The sequence below is a fragment of the Miniopterus natalensis genome, chromosome 4 (genome assembly GCF_054644295.1).
Source record: "Miniopterus natalensis isolate mMinNat1 chromosome 4, mMinNat1.hap1, whole genome shotgun sequence".
Lineage (NCBI taxonomy): Eukaryota > Metazoa > Chordata > Mammalia > Chiroptera > Miniopteridae > Miniopterus > Miniopterus natalensis.
Genome location: NC_142084.1, coordinates 72,711,981 through 72,731,287, shown reverse-complemented (window position 1 = coordinate 72,731,287; position 19,307 = coordinate 72,711,981). Strand labels below are relative to the sequence as shown.

The 19,307-nt window shown below is 47.4% G+C and overlaps 1 protein-coding gene across 4 annotated transcripts in view; it reads right to left on the bottom strand.

Moving 5' to 3' along the window:
* GATAD2A (GATA zinc finger domain containing 2A) overlaps positions 1-19,307 on the bottom strand; it is a 99,418-nt gene that overhangs the window by 24,207 nt on the left and 55,904 nt on the right. For 2 of the 4 annotated variants that reach the window (XM_016210787.2, XM_087816839.1), the window contains exon 3: positions 10,960-11,227. In XM_016210787.2, coding sequence (XP_016066273.2) covers positions 10,960-11,219 — 260 coding nt within the window. In that variant the 5' untranslated portion in view covers positions 11,220-11,227. Of the gene's footprint in view, positions 1-10,959; positions 11,759-19,307 lie in introns of those variants that run through there. The other 2 variants (XM_016210788.2, XM_016210786.2) reach the window with 2 other exon arrangements.

Here is a 19,307-nt window from a genome sequence, read left to right as displayed (position 1 = left end):
AAGAGACAAATTTCCCAGGCAGAAGAATATCAATCTGTATAGATGCAGCACCCTTGAAGAGGGGGGGATGGGACTCTCTACCCTTACCTGTGGGCTATAAACAGTGACTTCCTTCCAAAGAGGACAGCACAAAAAAGGGAAGAGAGACGCTTTATATAGGAGACACCTGACAGACACCACCTCAGCCACGGAATCATAGTCAACATCAGTGAAAAGTCACACTCATGGCATGTGCCCTAGACACGATGTACTGAGAAGGGCACCTCACTTCTGTGGTCCTCCTCACTCCCACATATCTGTCACCCCAGTCCAACCATGAGAAAAACACCACACATTCCCAATTAAGGGCATCCTACAAAATACCTCAATGGCTCTCAAAACTGTCAAGGTCATGAAATCAAGAAAGTCTGAGAAACTGCCTCAGCCCAGAGGAGCCTAAGGAGACTAAATGTAACATGGATCATAGGACAGAAAAGGTAAAAAAGAGGAAATCAGAATAGATTATAGACTTTAGTTAATAGTAACATATGGATGTTGGGAGAGACTGGAGCAGGGTGTGCAGAAAGAATCTTTGCATTCTTTCTGTAAACCTAAAATCCTAAAATTAAGTAATTTTTTCTTAAAAAAGATTATTCTGTTCAAAATGCGAGAAAGACTGATGGACTTTAATGTAACAGTATAAGAAGTTCACTAAAGAGGTTTCAGAATCTACAGTACAACTAACTGTTAGGGAGAGGCCACTTTGTGTTTTGGTGTCATGTTAAAGGAGGAAATACATAATCTTCAAAAAAAACCTAACCAAACACACCTCCGTGCCCCAACTGCTTCTCTCTGTAAAGCTGAGTTTTCTTCACACACTTCAACCTTAACAACATATCACAAGAAACTGGATGCAGATGAAAATCCAGCTGTCTACTAACTAAGTGAAGTATTAAAGAAATCTGCAAAATAATTACTTCTCATAAAAAAATGTTATTTATGCTACCATATAATAATGGATTTATTACTGTCATCTTTAAATGAATTAATACATTTGTCAACAGATATTTTCAACACAAATGTTCTTTAGGTCCTAGAGATGGTAAAGGGGCCGTGCCCAGTGCTTGTGGCAAAGTGTTTCCCATCTCTGTGGTGGATGATAGTCTGAACAAAGGTTCCTAAGTGGAATCCTTCTGACACATGGACTTTTTCTTGTAGTATTTTGAAAAGAGGTACTAAAAATTTAAAAGGACTCACCCCACAAATGTGCCGTAATTTCCCAATAAAACCTACTCAATTATAAGCCAACAAAATTTGGTGACCCTGTGCTTGTGGCCATTAAAGCAGCAACTGTACAGGCCCCGCAGTTACCCAATACAGAGATTGTGGCACTTCCCAGGCCAGCTCTGCTTTGACGCCATGTGTCTGCAGATAGGGAGACCAAGCACAGACTGCTCAGTGGCCAGCCCAAGCCCCAAATGCCAGTATACTACCCTGCACCTCATGTCCCTACTACTGCCAGTCTCCAAGTAAAGGAAAGGCATCTTCTCCCTTCCCCAACAGGTCCACCTCCACGCTCAAGTCCAGGTGCCCCTCAGCTCCGCCCAGGCCCAGGGTACCAACTCTTCCCCCTCCAAAGGGCGATCCAGGGACCACCCTTCCCAGCCAGACAACCACCCTGCTCCCACTACCCTGGGACTTCTCAGGCCCCAACTCTGACCAAACTCAATGGCTCCAGGGACCTGAAACCCTGAGTACCCAATTTCTGGGCTGTTAGCATCCTAGATAGTGCCAATGCTCTGTCCCACAATGACCACAGGTGCTGCCAAGTGCTCCTGAAGGAAGGAAAAGGTGTATGCCTGAACCAGTCATTCTCCTCAGGGTGCCATTGTGTTTCTTCTAAGAGCTGTCAAAGCTCGGCCTTAAGGAACACTGCAAGCCACCAGGTCTCAGTCCCACTAAGACCTGAAGCTTTGCAATACGGTTACATCACAACTATTTTTGAAATTAAGCTCTAAAAATGAGCAGTATTATAGCATGGGACCCAAGGAAGAGGGCATGCAGCAAAGGCTGGTTTATGTCTCCTGTCTCTCCACCCCCTGCACACTCCCACCTCCACTTCCATCCTGCCTCTGGGATGCCTGCCTCCACGGTGCCGGCATCGACACTGCCTTGGCCAAAGGGAACTTAGCGTTTTCAAAGGCAGCTGACCCCGCCTGGCTGTGTATGTTACCCACCTTACTCCCACAGGGGCCTGTGACCATCCACCTTACACTCCTCTCTCTCTCAGTTCTGAACACCCATGAGTCCCATAGCTCCTTCCCATCAGCACTGTGACAAACCTTACTGAACGATAGACACTGGGAGCTTCTGAGAATGAGCAGCCTCAATTCAGAGATGGTGGGCTCCGAGGATGGGGTAAACTGTTCTGGGTCACATGGGGGTGAGTGGAATTGGGCTGCAAAACACATCATTCTTTTTCCACCACCTGCTGCCCCTCCCTCAGGCTCACAAATTATAATTCATGTGCTAACCTTGAATTCATGTGCTAACCTTTTCTCAAGGGAAAAATCTTGGCAATCTCTTGCAATCAGGTCAGCTCTCCTTTTCCTCCAGGGCACTGAGAAAATGCTCCTTTCCTAGTGTGACCCATACTTGTCCCACCTGGGGTCACACATACCCTTGAGAGATTCCAGGAATTCACTCCTATTTCCACCTGCTCTATTTACAGGCCTCCCCTTCACCTTGTTCCTTAACCAGGTTTGGTGGCGGCGAAGAACAAGGTGTGATCCCTCAGCCCCAGTGCTCTTGCCAACCCCACATCACAGGTTAAAGTTTTGGTACAATTGCTCTCAGCACAGCACAGAAACCAGCTGCAAGATAAAAAGAAGTGTATATAAGAGCAGTTTTAGACAGCCCAGTGGAGGATTGGTCAGAGACCCTACCTCACATATCCCTGAAAGAAGAATGTTTAAATGACCTGGCAAACACAGCCAGGGCACTGGTTACAGGGTGAGAAGCATGCCAATATGTGACAAAGCATGAGCAGGAATATGTGCTGTGAGGAGGTATCAGAAATCGCACTGCAGAATTACACCAAAGAATTCCAAAATAACCTGAAAATCTGCTTAACTCACACATGTGTGAAGACAAGCATTCCTGACTCCTGAAGGATGAGCACTTCGGGTGCTTACCTTGATGACCATGCACAGGGGCCATTACATAGACATCCCTAGAAGGCTTACACTGTCCAATAAGAAACCATCCTTTCCATGGCCAGAGGAGGGTGCCATAAAGGCAACAGAAAAGTGGCAACCCATGGCACTCCTTTCCTGTCACTAAGCCAGCTCACACTATGCCCAGTGTGAGCTGGGTCACTTTAGGAGTGAGAAACAGGGCACCCAGAATCTGTCACTCTGATACCCCAAATGATCTAACTTTTATAAGTACAGGTGAACTCCTTGAATTTCAATTATTTCAAAGTTGGAATAAGATACAGTCCAGAATTAAGGCAGGTGATCAGAGAGAGAACTGGGATGAGGAGCCTGAAGAGAAGGGGTGAGGGAGAGAATGAAGAGAAGATGGAAAGAGGCCACAAAAGTTTGGAGGTAGCAGTGAGGCAGGGAAGGGCGCATGGAACCACCAGCTAATTTCAGAAGAAACATACCTCTCAGTTCCCATGTGATGAACACAAGCAGGCTAAGATTTCCAGTTGGAGCTGATGGAGTAGCTTGCTGAGACTGCTGGGGCTCTCCTGGAAGTTGCCCAGCAGCAGAGAGAGAATCAGCACTGAAAGACAGCAGCCAGCCCACAACAGGTGCTAGGGAGGGGGCTGGGCTCCAAAGAGTCTCCTAAAATGCTGGAACCCCAACTCAGGGAAGTGATGGTCAGAAGAAAGGAACAGGATTCTGGCTGCAGGACTTCTAAAGCTCTCACACAAGACAGGGAGGTCAATCCCTGTGAGGAAGACTGCAGAAGAACCTGGGTGATGGCCATACCTGCACCTACTTGATTATGTGAGAACCAGGACCCTTTCCCAATCCATCATACCCACAGCTGTGTCACATTCACCCAACTCCCTCAAGGATACACATTCCAGTAGACAGCTGGCCGGCAGGCCAGGCACAGCTGCAGTAGGGCATGGTCCTGAGACAGGGTGGGTAGGGGTTCAGGTCTGCACATGGCTGGCAAGAACCTCCACCCACCACCAGACAGGCAGCCAGTGCAGCAACAATAATCCTTCTGTCACCAAGGGCAAAAGACTGATGGTCATACAAGCAAGCCAGGACCTGGACCCATACCTCTATGAAAACCCATTGGCTAAAACTGTAAAGACTGAAGACACCACCCTGGCCAGCGTGGTTCAGTTGGTTGGAGCATTGTCCTGTACACCAAAAGGTGGCAGGTTTGATTCCTGGTCAGGGCACATACTCAGGTTGCAGGTACATGCAGCAGGCAACCAAATGATGTTTCTTTCTCATATGGATGTCTCTCTCTCAAAAAAAAATTTAATTAATTAATTTAAAAAATCAGTAAAACAAAATAAAAAAATAAGACTGAAAACACCAAGTGAGAATAAAGTGGCCAGTCCCCCACACCTACAAGAATAAAATGGCCTAGACATTTTAGGGGAAAGGACTGGTAGTTTCTTTAAAACAACACACACCTATCTTGTGACCCTGAAATTCAACCCATAGGTATTTAGCAAAAGAAATAACGATCCATGTCCATGTGAAGACTTCTGCAGGAATGATCACAGCAGCTGTGCTCACCCAACCCTGGCAGTCTGCGGACAGGTGAGTGGATAACTGCACATCCACACAGGACTCACTCAGCAAAATACTGATACACCCACCCACACGAATGACTCTCAAAGCACACAAAGAGAAGCCAGACTCCACCAAGCACATACTGCACGACTCCATTTGTAGGAAGTCTGAGAAGAGGGGGGGTTACCTCTAGAGTGGAAGAGAGTGCCCAGTCAGGGAGGGCAGGAAAGGCACAGAGGGCTTGAGGGAATTTTCTGGGGTGATGACAAGGTTCTGCACCCTAACGCTTTGGACTACATAGGTGGACACATGTGCAAACTGCACCAGGAGAGGCTCACATGGTGTGCAACTGCATTACCTCCTGCCAGGGCAGGCAGCCCCAGTGTTTACTTTATCCTTCTCCTAAGAGGCCACTTGTAAAGAGTGTCACCCAAACAACTACCCATGAACCACGAAGTCACCTTAGATGATATAAACCTTTTCCTGCAGGCCCCATTTCTACACAGAACAAAACAGGCTATACACACATCCTCACATTACAGACAAGTGGCTGCACTACCATGTTACTTTCAGATTCATTTCTGCTTTGGAAGAAGACCTGGGTGTTAATGTGGGTGTGGATGATGTGCCCAAACACACAACACTCACCACTGTGGGCCACCAAACCCTGTCTTAATTCCAAATGATCATCCAATGAGGCTCCTGGGCATGAAAGAGGTGACTGGTCTCTACACAGATGTGTCCCCCACTACTCCCTTGGTGAATGTCAAAGTCTCAAAAGAAAGATGAGACAATGATTCTGTTATCAAGGATACCAGCTTCAACAAAAGTGCCCTGCTTTGCAGGCCCAGTAAACAGCACTTTTAGTGCATACTACAGTCTCTGTTGTAACTCCTAAGTGCTTGACCAGGGAGGTAGAAAGCCAGAAAAACTAAAGCCAATAACATCTTAAAGTGCTCAGGATGCTGCCAGCTCCCAGTAGGCCCTTGGTGGGTACAGGAGCCTCTCCCACCCACACCACACAGAGGCAAGCCCTTGGTCCAAGTGAAGTCCCATTCCATGGCTAATGAAATGCATGATTCAATGGGGGAGGAAAGAAAAAGGAGATACATGGCTGCCTCAAGGCCATACCCACCAATGGAAGCCAGGGTAGGCAGTCACCAGGACACCTGTACCACATCTGAGACCCACACTGCAGGTTATTAAGAAGAGGAAACATCCTGGCCAGTGTAGATCAGTGGTTGAGCATCAACCCATGAACCGGGAGTTCATAGTTCAATTCCTAGTCAGGGCACATGTCCAGGTTGCTGGCTCAATCCCCAGCAGGGATCATGCAGGAGGCAGCCAATCAATAATTCTCTCTCATCACTGATGTTTCTAGCTCTCTCCCCCTTCTTCTCTCTGAAATCAATAAAAACATAAAAGAGGAAACAAGGCTCCTAATCTGCCCCTGCCCTGTCTGTGTTTCCTCCCAGGTAAAATGAGGAAGTAGAGATTGTCTGCTTAGGCACCCAGTGACTTCCACCCCCTATGAGCCACACTCTCAACAGTCTCCCCAAGATCTCTGCATGTTGTTTCATAATGTGGTACCCCAGAAAGTAGCATGATGAGATCATTTCTGTCCCCTGGATAAAGCTGGTGCCTCGGAAAAAGTTACACATACATTTTCAGTGAAACATGGAGGTGACTGTTCATGGAACCCCTACCCTACATAGGCCCAGGGTGACAAGCAACCTAGTCCTTAGCTTTCAGGTGCAGAACATCTAGAGAAAAGGTTCATGTTTTACTGAGTTGAATTCTCCTTGATCCAATGGAAAGGGAAGTGAGAGGGAGTTGTTCTCACCTGTGTGTCCCCAATTATTTATGAAGATCAACAATTTGTGACAGACTCTCCTCTATAGGGAAGTGCAAGAGTAGAATCTACTTATCACAAAAACAAAACAAAGAACCCAATGCAGCTTCCATTGCCTACTCCAGCTTCATCCTTATCTAGCAGTCCTGACTTGAGGTGGCGGGAGGGCAGCCTATGCCCAATTTTTGGGTTGGCCTCACAAGACCAACAGGCTCACAACTTCCACCTCTGATTTTTGTTTTTCAGTGAGCACACTTATGAATGCCAGAACAGAAACCAAACTACTTTTAATCTCATTTGTATTTTTTTTTAAACATCCGTATTAAGGTATAATTTACATACCACAAAAGTCATCCATTATAAGAGTACAATTCAATGATTTTAAATAAATTTATAGTTGTGTAACCATCATCACAATCCAATTTTAGAATGCTTCCATCACCCCAAAAAGTTCCCTTGTGCCCATGAGCTGTTTCTCATTGCTACCACCCACCCCTGCTCTACCCCATGGAGTCACTAATTTCTCTCCTCTCTACGCTGTTTGCTTTTTTGGGACACTCCCTGTAGATTCAATTCTACAACATGTAGTATCTAGGTTGGGAGTCTCTCCCTTGGCATGACAAGTCTGAGATTCATCTATTTGGTAGCATGTACCGACAGTTTGTGCTTTCATTTCTGAATAGTCATCTACAGTACAAATCGAGCACATCTTGTTCACCCAGGGATATGTGGGTAGTTTCCATGTTTTAGCTATTACAAATCATGCTGCTATGGACATCTAAGCACCTGCCTTTGTGTGGACATATGTTTTCATTTCTCTTGGGTACATTCCTTGGATATATTGCTGAGTCACGTGAAAAGTTCATGTCTAACTGTAAGAAATTGTCAAACTACTTATGCCACTTACATTCCCACCATGTATCAGGGTTCCTTTCTCCACATCCTCCCCAATACTTATTATCTTTTTTTTTTTTTTTAAGAGAGAGAGTTGAGTCATCGATCAGTGGCCTCCCATATTTGCCCCAACGGAGACAGAGCCTAGATAGATATGCGCCCTGACTAGGAATCAAACCCACAACCTTTCAGTGTATGGAACAACACTCCAACCAACTGAGCCACTCAGCCAGGGCTTATCTGTATTTTTTACAACAGCCATCCTTAAAACTTGTTTTATGGCCTAGCATATGCTCTACCCTGGAGAATGTTCCATGTGATTGTGAGAAGAGGTATTCTGCAGTCACCAACTGGAGTGTTCTATAGATGCCCATTAGCCAAATAGGCCAACAGTGCTCTTCAAGTCTTCTAGAACCATGATGATTTTCTGTTTAGTTGTTCTACCAATTATTGAGAGTGGAGTATTGAAATCTTTATAATTGATGAATTGTCTATTTCTACTAACAATCCTATCAGCTTATGCCTCAGATGTTTTGGGGTTCTGTTGTTGGGTGCATATACATTTTCTGACTATTATTATATCTTCCTGATGTATTGTTATAAAATGTCCCTCTCTGCCTCTAGTAATATTGTCTGTCTTAAAGTCTATTTTATCTAATATAATACAATCATTCTACCTTTCTTATGTTTACTTACGGTATATCTTTCCCCATATTTTACCTAAGGATCTAAGTGTCTCTTATAAACAACATATAATTAAGCTGGATTGCTTTTTGTTCTACTCTGACAATTTATGCCTTTTGATTCAGGTGTTTAGACCATTCTCACTTAATGTAATTATTGATGTGGTTGAATTTACACGTCAAGTTTGTGCATCCTCAGATTCTGGTATCTATGGGGGATCCTAGGACCAATCCCCCATGGATACCAAGGGAAAACTAAGTTTTGGGGGAGTCAAAAATTATACATGGATTTTTGGCTATGCAAGGGATTGATGCCCTTAATCTCCACATTATTCAAGGGTTAACTGTGTGTGTGTGTTTATGTGTGTGTGTGTAGGTTCCCAAGCAGATGTCCAAAGCCAGACACTCTCAACGAGGATCCAAAGACTGACTGTATCTAACACAAAAACTATGGCCACTCACTCCAGAACGAATTACACTTTTAGAATGGCTCTGGGGTGAACTTGATCCTATGATTCTGTGAAAACCCACAACTACTCCAACGAACTAGATAGAACATTCTGTGTGGGAACTCAGGGAGACACTAGCTCCACATGCAACATCTCATTTTAGTGAAGCTTAAGACTGAAGGGCAGTTGCTGCCAACACTTTTTTTCCTCACCACATGCTGTGTACCAAGGCTGATTCTGGGTATACATCTGTCACCCATCAACCTGCAAGGCAGAGATTATTGACCATTTTACAAATGAAGAAGCATAGGCAAAGATCATCTGCCTGAGATTAACCAGGGAGTGTGATCTGACCCCCACTGTGCCTGCTAGCCTCCAAAGCCAGGCTCTTTCCACACTCACATAGGTTCACAATGCCCTGGGGTGTCTCTAGTCCTGAAGAAGGACCCTGCCCTATGTGCCTGGGTTAATCTCTGTCCCCTACTCCTTTGCATCCTTTATGTGTCATAAAGATATCATCCCTATCAACTTCAGAAAACGTTACATCATCTAAGTGCTGCTGGGCTGGAAGCCAATGGGCACAGTGGGAAAAATCTGGGACCAAGAGGCCCAGAGGCCAACTGCAGTCCAGGCTTTGGTAATAGAAAGATCTGAGTTTGAGTTCCAGCTCTGAGTTCCTTCAACACTTAACCTCTCCCTCACAATTCACTGGCCTGCCCTGCAGGGGAGCATAGTGATTATAGGACAAAATGTACACCAGGCTCAGGAATGGAAGGGACCCAGCAGATCTCAACAAGCAGCTCCTCCTTATCCACACAATCTGAGACATTGCTGAGAACCAAGTCAGAGGGAGGGAAAGGAGTTACAATTTTATTTCTGGAATTTTAAAAGAGGCCTCTGGCTTTAGAACAGGGGCTGTAGAAAGCAGAACCAGAGAAAGGGCGTTTCTCAGTAGCAGAAACACAAAGCATACCCTATCCTCCTCGGCTATGATGATTTCCCAATAAGAAGAGATTGAATTTTCCCATTCATCTCGAGGTAAGAATTTTCAACAAGAAATGCCAGGCCAGACAATCTCCTCAGGATGCCAACAGTCTGGGTTCCAAAATGGATTTAACACAAAGACTGCAGGCTAAGGGGATCAGTAGACACTCACTAGAAGGCAAGAAGCCCCCAAGCTTCCTCAGCTCTGTACCTCTCACCTTCCACCCCTACCTGGGCAAACAGATGTGAAGCGAAGGGAGTTTGCAAGAGAAGCAGCGAGGGGCCCAAATGGCATGGCTCAGTGGTTGAACACCAACCTATAATCCAGGAGATCACGGTTGGATTGCGGTCAGGGCTCACGCCTGGGTTTTGGGCTTGATCCCCAGTGGGGGGCATGCAAGAGGCAGCCAATCAGTGACTCCCTCATCATTGATGTTTCTACCTCTCTCTCCCCCTCTCCCTTCCTCTCTGTGAAATCAATAAAGATTTATTTAAAAAAAGAGAGAGGCAGTATGGGCGACAAGATATAGACCACAGAGGGGCTGCCTGGCTGGCTAGGACCCTATAGCCACACTATATGTCCAAGGTGAAATGTCCTGAGACATGTGGGTATGAACATTCTGGAAAGAAATGCTCTCACCAGAGCTCTGCAGGAAAGGGGTTACGACAAGAACAGAAGTTAGGCCTAAATTTCTCTTTACAGGGAGAAAAGGTTTCTAAGAGGAAATAGGGTGGTACATTGAGTTGAACTTCTTTCAGACTTTTTCATTAAGAGCCTTACAAAAGCTGAGGATCAGGAAAATTACTCTTGAAGTAATCAGTATTAACTAAGGAGAAACCAACTGAGCACACCACAGAAGATCTCTCCTCGGTGTGGCCCCTCCTCCAACATGAGCTGCCTATAAGGAGTGGTAGCATGTATGAGAGGTACCCTGGGCTGGGCTGGGCTACTGACTCTGCCCATAGCCAAGTGATCCAGGCAGGGTATAGCGTCCCTGGCTTCCTAAGCCTCAGATCTTAAAAGCAGGAAGGCATGATCAAATGAAAAAATCATTTGTTTTGTTTTCCTACAAAACAAAAGTTGAACAAATAGCAGCGGAGCAGACAGAGGATACCACTCCCCCTTCTATGAGACCCATACCCTGTGCCACTGATGTCCAGGCCTGAGCAGGAAGGTCCCTTAGCCAGGACAGCACAACAATGTCAGGGCTGGGGTCCACAGCCACCTATAAGATAACCCACCAAAACCTGCTTTCTGCAGGCTGCAGGGCTGGTGCAACCTTGAGCTCACCTCCTCACATCTGGGCTTGTCCCGGTGCCTGTCCTGATTCCGGTCCCCTCTCACTCACCTGTGTGAGGTGCGCATGTCCACAGGCCCATCACCTGCCTGCTCTTCTCCTCTACCAATGGCCGTCGCCTCGGCCCCACTCAGCAATCCTTGGACTGGGCCTCCTGGCTCGGGCATCACTCCCATGTCTCCATCAGTATTTAAATCTGAAGCCAACAACCCTCTCTCCATTTTTATTTTCTTGCTCTCCACATCATCCTCTGCTGGATCTTGTTCAAGCGCTCGTTTCTGACTCCGTGTCCGGCATGCTTCTTCGGTCATTCTGAACTCTGGGGAAGAGGAAAACAAAGACATTTAAACTTTGCATAACAGAGTTACTACCTTCTTTTCAGTGTCAGCCTGGAATATTTTCCTCATCACGTGACAATGACAGAAGTAGGCACACAAACACAGGGCCCACAAAGTGTGCCTGGGACATTTCTTCATTGCCCTGGGGAAGGCTGGAACAGGAGTGGTGGAGCATCTGGGGAGCTGAGACCTCAGGGACCTGGAGAGAAACAATGGAAGAAGGCTGTTCATCAGAAAGAAGGGGAATTGTTGATACTTCAGACTCAAAGCAAACAGAGGAAAACTGAACTCCCTGGAGGTGTCTGGAATCCAGGAAAGGGAATCATGCTGTCCCAGGAGCAAGGTCACTACCCAGGTCCAGTCCTACACTTCAAAAACTTAGGCTGACCCTTGACTCTTCTCCCCTTCAGTAAGAGTGGCCTCCTCATCCCAGAGGGGTAAGGAGTGGGGATAACTTTTAACCCTTTGACTTCTGGTGAGGTAAACTTTGAGTAGGGTGAGGCCTGCCCTGTCACCATGCCAGCACCCTGTACCTGCAACACAAACATATCTTGATTTAAAGAAGAAAAAAACAGCTGAGTCAGTTTTTGATCCCATGACATCACTGGGCTACACATGACCCTTCCCAGGATTCAGTCTGAGAGACAAAGCACTTTCCAGAAAACTAGTCTGAACCGGTTCCAGACAACAAGCTGAAGTGCTGTTAACCCTCACAGAGACAGGAGGGAGGATAGGCAGTGATGTCTGTCTGCAGTGAGGCTGCAGGCATTCCACAGCAAAGTCCAGGACACAGTCACCCACTCTTCAAGGGGCCATTCTGAGCCTGGCTGTCATGTTCCAACAGGGCAGGATACCAGAAACAAGCCTGTGAAAGAAGTTCACCAGGGGATAGAAAGGAATTTAGCTGCCAGGCTCTAGCAGAATTCCCAAAATGACAGTTCTCCTCAAGACAGTCAGGAGCCATGTCCACCAATACCTCGCCAGGGGAAGGAGTGCACCGTGTAAACCCCTCAGAGTCCCAATTCACATCTGCAGTATGCCTACATGCAAAGCCTCCCAGCTCTCTGTATCCACACAAGCAAGGCACCCAGAGCCTAAGTTTCCTCACCACTGAACACCCTGAGAGGCCTATTTTGGACAGGGCTGGGTAGATCCAGTCCTGGAGCCCACCTTCTGGGAGGCTGAGGGTAGCACAGGGCAACAAAGGGCCATGTCATCATATATGGGACATGCTCCTGAGCTGACTCACTCATAACATCTTTAAAGGAGGCCCTGCCCCAACGTGCCCTACTGAGGACTTAGACTGAAAGGAAGGAAAGGGCAACTGCTTCTCGCTGCTCACATAGAAGGCAGAGCAGTCCTTCTGCACACATTAGACCACCATATCACTGACATCTGCCCCTACAGGCAGCCCAAAAGGGCCAAACAGAGCAGGCTTCCCCATAGCCACATCACCCCTGGGGTGCTCCCCACTCATCTAGATGGAGGACAGGGCTACTGGTTATGGCTCGGCCTCCATCTGCCCCCAACCCCTCCTGGCATCCCAGCACACACCTGTAGTCTACCCCGTAGGAACTACTCGGCCTCAGCCACTCCCATACAACCCCCATCCCTCTGCTCTCCTCCAGACTCCCCATCCCATCATCTACCTCCCTGTCATCTCCTCTCCCCCACAGGAAAGTGAGGGATGCTCCCATTTGCCTGTTAGCCTGAAGTACTAGGTTTCTGTCTTTTTCCAACACGCCTTGACCATACACTCCATCAGCCTGCTCACTGAGTCTGTCCATCCTGTCTCCCCATGAGACTGCAGACAAGTCACTGCCCTAAATATCTGTCATTGTGGGAGGGGTGGTTCATTTGGCACAGCCTGAAACAAGAACTCCTCAAATATCCGAAAACTGGACAAGAGCAGCAATTCTGAGGCCATCTTGGCTGGCACGTATGTGTGCCCCCAGGATTGATGAGAAGCTTATCTGGGTGGAAGATGAGGGGATACTAGGATTTCAGGCAAGGAGGGCCCCCACTGGAGTCTGGGGAAATTCTCTCCCTCAGGGAGAAGTTCCCAGTCTAGCCTGGTGCCCACTGGGGGTAAGGGGTATCCCAGGTAGACAGGGAGATCGTACTTCCACTGCGCAACACTGTCCCCTAATCATGCATTCAGAGCACCCATGCTTCCCTGCTCCACCTCTGCTTCAGCCTAGTGGGGTTCCTCACAGTGTAAATCCTGAGATCTTTATATGAAGTTCATATAAACCCCAGAACCTACATGAAATCCTTTCTCCCAACTGCCCACGGATAAGAGGGAGCTGAAAACAAAATCACTGTGTGCCAGGTGACCAGACTGGTGAGGTAAAGCCAAGTGGCCTCACTTCATCATCACTGGTGTAAAACAAGCAGATCATGAGGGGCCAGAACAGAGCCCACCCCCTCCAGCCCCAGTAGAGGGCCAGGGAATCTGCCGGCTTGTGCAACTCACTCTGCAGCCCAGAGGCTGGAAAGCTGCCAACCCCAGACCCAGAACCAATGGCCTGCCCTGCGCTTCTGGCAGGCCACTCTGGAGGGACACAATGAAACCCTCCCCCACCACACGAAGGACAACCACAGCTGGAGGGAGCAGGGCCTGCCATGGGGGACGAGGTCTCCTACACAGCCAGGCAGTTGCCTTAGGGCCCAAAGGGGCTTGCTGCGGCCAATCTCTGGTCTCTGGGGCCTTACTCCTGGGCAAGGTGCGTGCTGGTAAGTAGCTGCTGCTCCTCTCAGGGGGAAGGGCCAGTGCCCCCAGCACATCACGGCTAGTGGACTCAGGGATGGTGACAAAGTCAGGAAGAAACCCTCCTTGTGGAATGAAGCGTGACCACTGATTTCTGCAAAAAGCAGTAAGGAAGGTGCATCAGAATACTTTCTGAAGAGGAGGTAAAGGGGCTGGATTCCCCAGCTGGCAAATTCAAATCAGCTTCAGAACTCCTAGCGAGTGAGGAGGAAAATAAAGGGGAAGCAGTGACCGCAGAAGTTTCACCACAGGCCCATTTGTTCAGGAAATGCGGGGCCCACAGAGAGCAGCCCCATCTTGTGGGATCCTGTGCTGGCTGCTGCCTGAAGGGCAGATCCAGACAACAGCATGCCCGCTATATACATGATGCCACCAGGGCTGCCTGAGGCACAGGCTGCTACACAGGAAACAGAGCTGGAAACTGGGTGGCCTCATCCCTTCCTCCTCACTCTTCAAACACAACCCTGCTCTGATGAGTCCTGTCCTCTGACCTGGCTGGGCCAGCAGGAGGTGGCAGGACAGCCCAGGTCTTCGCGGGCAGGTTTCAGCCACAGTAGAGGCTACACAGGCATAGCACAGACTGAACCCAAGATGATGGGGCCATTGAGTACAGGGCAGAATGCTGACATGGGGCTTTGGATCAGATGAAAATTTCAATCGCCTCTACCAAAAGCTGCTTTATTTTAGTAAAATCCCACCATCCAACTGGTCTGAGAAACTCAGGAGGAAAACCAGTTTCAAAACAGCTCCAAAGGGTGAATTATGCTGCAGCAGAAACCAGATTTTTAAACAGGACTCGGGAGACAAACAGAAAGCAAGTGGCACAGGTAGGTCACACAGACCAGTTAAAAAAAAAAGAGTAAATAGATGTGAGTTGCAGAGCCATAACTCTGAGGCATTTTCATCAATACTATCTGGACTATTTATACTACTCTGTTACTAACATACCAGCAAGATTACTAGAGCAATACTCATTTTAGACACAAGGAAAGCAAGGCTTAGCAATATGTGCTTGTGAGAAGTGACAGAGCCAATGCGCTGAAAAGTGGACTTGGGGTACTTTTTCCAGAGCCCAGAGAAGGAAGCGAGCATAAGGAGGTGGGGGAAAGAGGGTGCTGAGTGTAGACTGATCTCAGGGAGAGCGCAGGGGGATACAACTTATTCTAAAACAGGAGTGGGGAATCTTTATTCTGCCAAGGGCCATTTGGATATTTATAACATTCCTCACAGGCCATACAAAATTATCAACTTAAAAATTAGCTATGAGCCCGGCAGGACGTGGCTCAGCAGTTGAGCATCAACATAGGATCCAGGAGATTGTGTTTTGATTCCCGGTCAGGGCACGTGCCCTGGTTATGGGCTCGATCCTTATTTAGGGGGCGTGTAGAAGGCAGCTGATCAATGACTCTCACATCATTGATGTTTCTATCTCTCTCTCCCTTCTCCCTGCCTCGCTCTGAAATCAATAAAGATATATTTAAGGAAAAAAATTAGCTATGAAAAAAGCTCCTAGATTTATTGAATTTCAAGTCCTGTCTGCGGTTCCCTTGGCAGAGTCACCCCTGTTCTAAAGGATCATCTGGCTGATTTGGGAACATACTGGGGGCGTCTGTTTCTTGTGGCCCAGGACAGGAAGGGGACAGAGCAGTAGGGAGAGGACCAAATGGTGGGTTGTACTTCAGAGGATAAGAACACCACAACATGTCAACAGCTGCACATGAGGTGAGAGAGGGTTGCTGTTTTGTTAGGTTTTGCCTGTGCAACTGAAAAGAAGAAACTGATTTTCTGAGATGGGGAAGGAGCAGTTCTGAGAAAAGAAGGTTGGAAGCGGAGGTACTTTGGACATACTGAGAATGAGCTGTCTACCATACCCACACAAACTGAGGAGCATCTGCTGACAAGAAAGGCCTGCACATGGGGTAGCTACTGTTCTGAGGGTAGTGTAGGGGACCCCTTCCTATCAGGAAGGACCTGTGAAGCAACCAACGCTAGGCTGGGATGATGGGGTCCAGGTGCCAGCCTCATCAGCCACTTGCCAAGCTCTACAGTCTCAACATACAGCACAGGTTGGTCTCTGCACCCTAGTGGTCTTGGGATTGGGGCTGTGCCACCTCTTTGCATGGCCTTCCTCGTCTCCTGATTAGACCCAGGAAGCCCATCCACCCTCCCCAAGTCAGCAGCCTGAGGAAGCTTCCAAAGCCAAGTCCTAGGTCTGCACCCTCCAAATGCTCCCCAAGTTCTTGAGAGTCAAACACAGGCACTTGGGGAGGGGTCAAGGGAGAATAGCTAAGCTGCACTTTCGTCTTCTCTTCCAGAATAGACCTTACTCTGCTCTGGGCCTGAGCTACTTCCGGATGCCTATCTCTGAGCGACAGTGGCAGAGATGCAGTGGTTGTGTTCTGGAAGGAACTCACACCAAAAACATCAGCTCTCAAGTTTTAAACAATGTCAAAGCCCTTTAAAGTGAGTATAAGAAATGGAATTAGGTGGGGAACACAAAGATGATCCAAAAGCTCGCCTGCACTACTGGACACAGCAGAGAAGAGGCAGAATCTCAGGGAGCAACTGGCGGGGGGAGATTGTCACTCTCTGAGCCTGTTTCCCCATCCATACCTCGAAGACATGCTACGTGAGAAGATGTTAGAAATAACTTGAATGAGAAAATCAAGTTGCATGATAGTATAATGCCATTCACATGGTTTAAAAGTGCTTATAGTCTGCAGAAAAAAATATTGAAAGTTTATTAAAATCGAAACTGAAATGGGCCTATAACCCACAGCACTAATTTCTGAAGAGTGGATTATTAAGAAACTTTCACTTTCTACATTAAATCATTTCTCTTAACAGTGACTATCAGTGTTATATTAAAAGGAAAGGAAAGATAAAAAGGAAAGCTAGATCAAATAATACTGCGACCTTCAGGGGCTGAGAATTGAAAGGACACAAGTTTTAGTGGGGGTGGGGCAAGGGGAGAAGGCCCTGCAGGGAGGGAGATGCTGTCTTCCATGGCCCTTGGCCAGGATGGTGCCTAAGATGCAGGGAGGACATTTGGCTGGCTCCTGCAACAGGCGGAACCAAGAACACAAGAGGAACACAGAACCGCAGTGGGCTGAGAGGGGCACTGCTGCTACTTTCCCACCTGTTATTGGCGTATGTCTACAGAGCTTAAAAATCCACCTTCTCTGTCACTTATTACAATAACTCCTGAACTCTAAGCCAGAAATCCAATTCCCTCGGCTCATCCACATAGCACACCTTCTACCTCGGCCACTAGCTGTCCTGAGGGGCCACCAGGACCCAGTATCAGTGTGGGCTCACTCTGACAGTGCCCATGTTTCATACAGTCCCTCATCAGGACTGTCCATGGCAATAACCCCCACACAATTCAATGACTTCATGCTAAACTCTTCCATGGCAGAAACTTCTTTTTGCTATTCATCTTCATTTTCAGTGTGAAGCAAACAGTATGGGTTTAGTATGTGCTATTTTAGTTAAACCTACATTTCTGTAAATTAGCCTCATGAAGTGTATGATTCCTGGGGTGGCCCTACAGGTCAAAATAAAACAAACAAGTTGTGTGCTTTCATTAAAAACTCCTGCATTCTGACTGTAATGTAAGTGTACTGAGATGGAGCCCCACAGACTGAGGCTGAAATAGGAACAGGAATCTGGGGAGATGGTCCAGACAGGGGAACAGCATGGGCCAAGCTGCTGAGCAGAGAGGCGTCTCTTATAGAACAAGGCAGCCACAACAAGTTCTATCCTAAAGGTCTGTTCAAAAAGAGAATTAAGTCTTACTACTCACTGACTGAAGCTGGGATCTTAACCCTTATTGGTCTAAAAACTTAAGATACTCCAGAAATACAGGCAATTCCTTTCTTTTACACCATCAGAAGGGCCCCAGGCCCACATACCTGTCTAGGAGCTCCCTGAGCCTTCAAAAACACAGACTAAGAAGATGTTGAAGAGACTCTCCCTGCCGCAATCTGGGGAAGGGGCCCGCTCACACACGGTGGGGGTGACAGCTGCCACTCACTCAGAGCGCTGACAATGGGATGGGCATGCCACCCCACAAGGTGGGGAAATCCAAGTCTAGATGGGCTAAGGTTCTGGGCCTGGAACCCAGGTCTCCACTACTCTTTCTACCTGACACTCTCAAGCTGCCCACTGTGAACCATTCCACTGCATGGTCTAAAGGCCTTTTGTTAATTATGTTTAAGTGGTTTGTTTTCATCTGGAGCAACCACTGCATGGAGGGACTAAATAAAGCACATGCCAGTGAGGAGGATGGAACAGCTTTCCTCAAATGCTTGCAAGGGCAGCCTTGCCAGAGAGAAATAAAAATTTGCCCTGCATGGGAAGGTATGAGTCCCCCATAATCAGATGTTATCACCACCCACCAGGTAATAGGCAGCAGGGTGTCAGCATCAATGTTCCTGGTGTGTCCCTAGTCTGAGAAAAGTGCTAGACACACAGTAGATGCACAGCAAACATCTGAAGAATGAATGAATGAATGCAGGTTTTATAGAGAGGAGCTCGGGAAGCGGGGTGCCTGAACCAGACACTTTAGTCCCCCCTTTCAACATTGGGATCCTCAATCCTCAGATCTCAACCCAAGTTGATTGCTCCTCTGTTGTTAACAGAAATGTGAGCTCTTCTCACTTTATTTACCCAACAAGGATCACCTCAGATGATCCTCACAACCACCTGCAAAGTGAGTGCCATCATCAGCCCCCTTTCACAGGTGGGGAAACCGAGGCATGTGGAGGTCAAACAGCAAGTGGGCAGGATAGTGCTGGGTACTAAAGGCTATGCTCCTCCAGGCAGTGTCCATAGAAACATCTCATCAACCACGCAGAGTCAGACTCAGGTTTCCAAAGGACACTGGGAGCTCCTTGCAAGAGAGTCACTTGTCACCACACAGGGTCCAGATAAATATTAAGTGATTATAGCCTTATGGAGTGTCATAAGTGAGACCACACCTTTTGCCGTTTGCTTTCAAAGTACAGTAAGTTCTGCTGGAACACAACAGATGCATTTCTAACAACTGCCACGTGTTGCAAAATCATGCAACAGAAACATAGAGCTTATGGGGACAATGGGGTTAAGGTGCACAGCACTCCAAGTCACCATGAGTCACACAAAAAGAGACAAGAACCTGATTTTTAAATGGCATGTTAAAACAGCCAAGAAATACACAAATGCTACCTGAAGCCTGGTGCCTCCCCTGGGGAAGACCTGAGTGTGCTGTGACTGGGGGGGCTAGAGTTTCTGAGTTACTGTGACAAGCT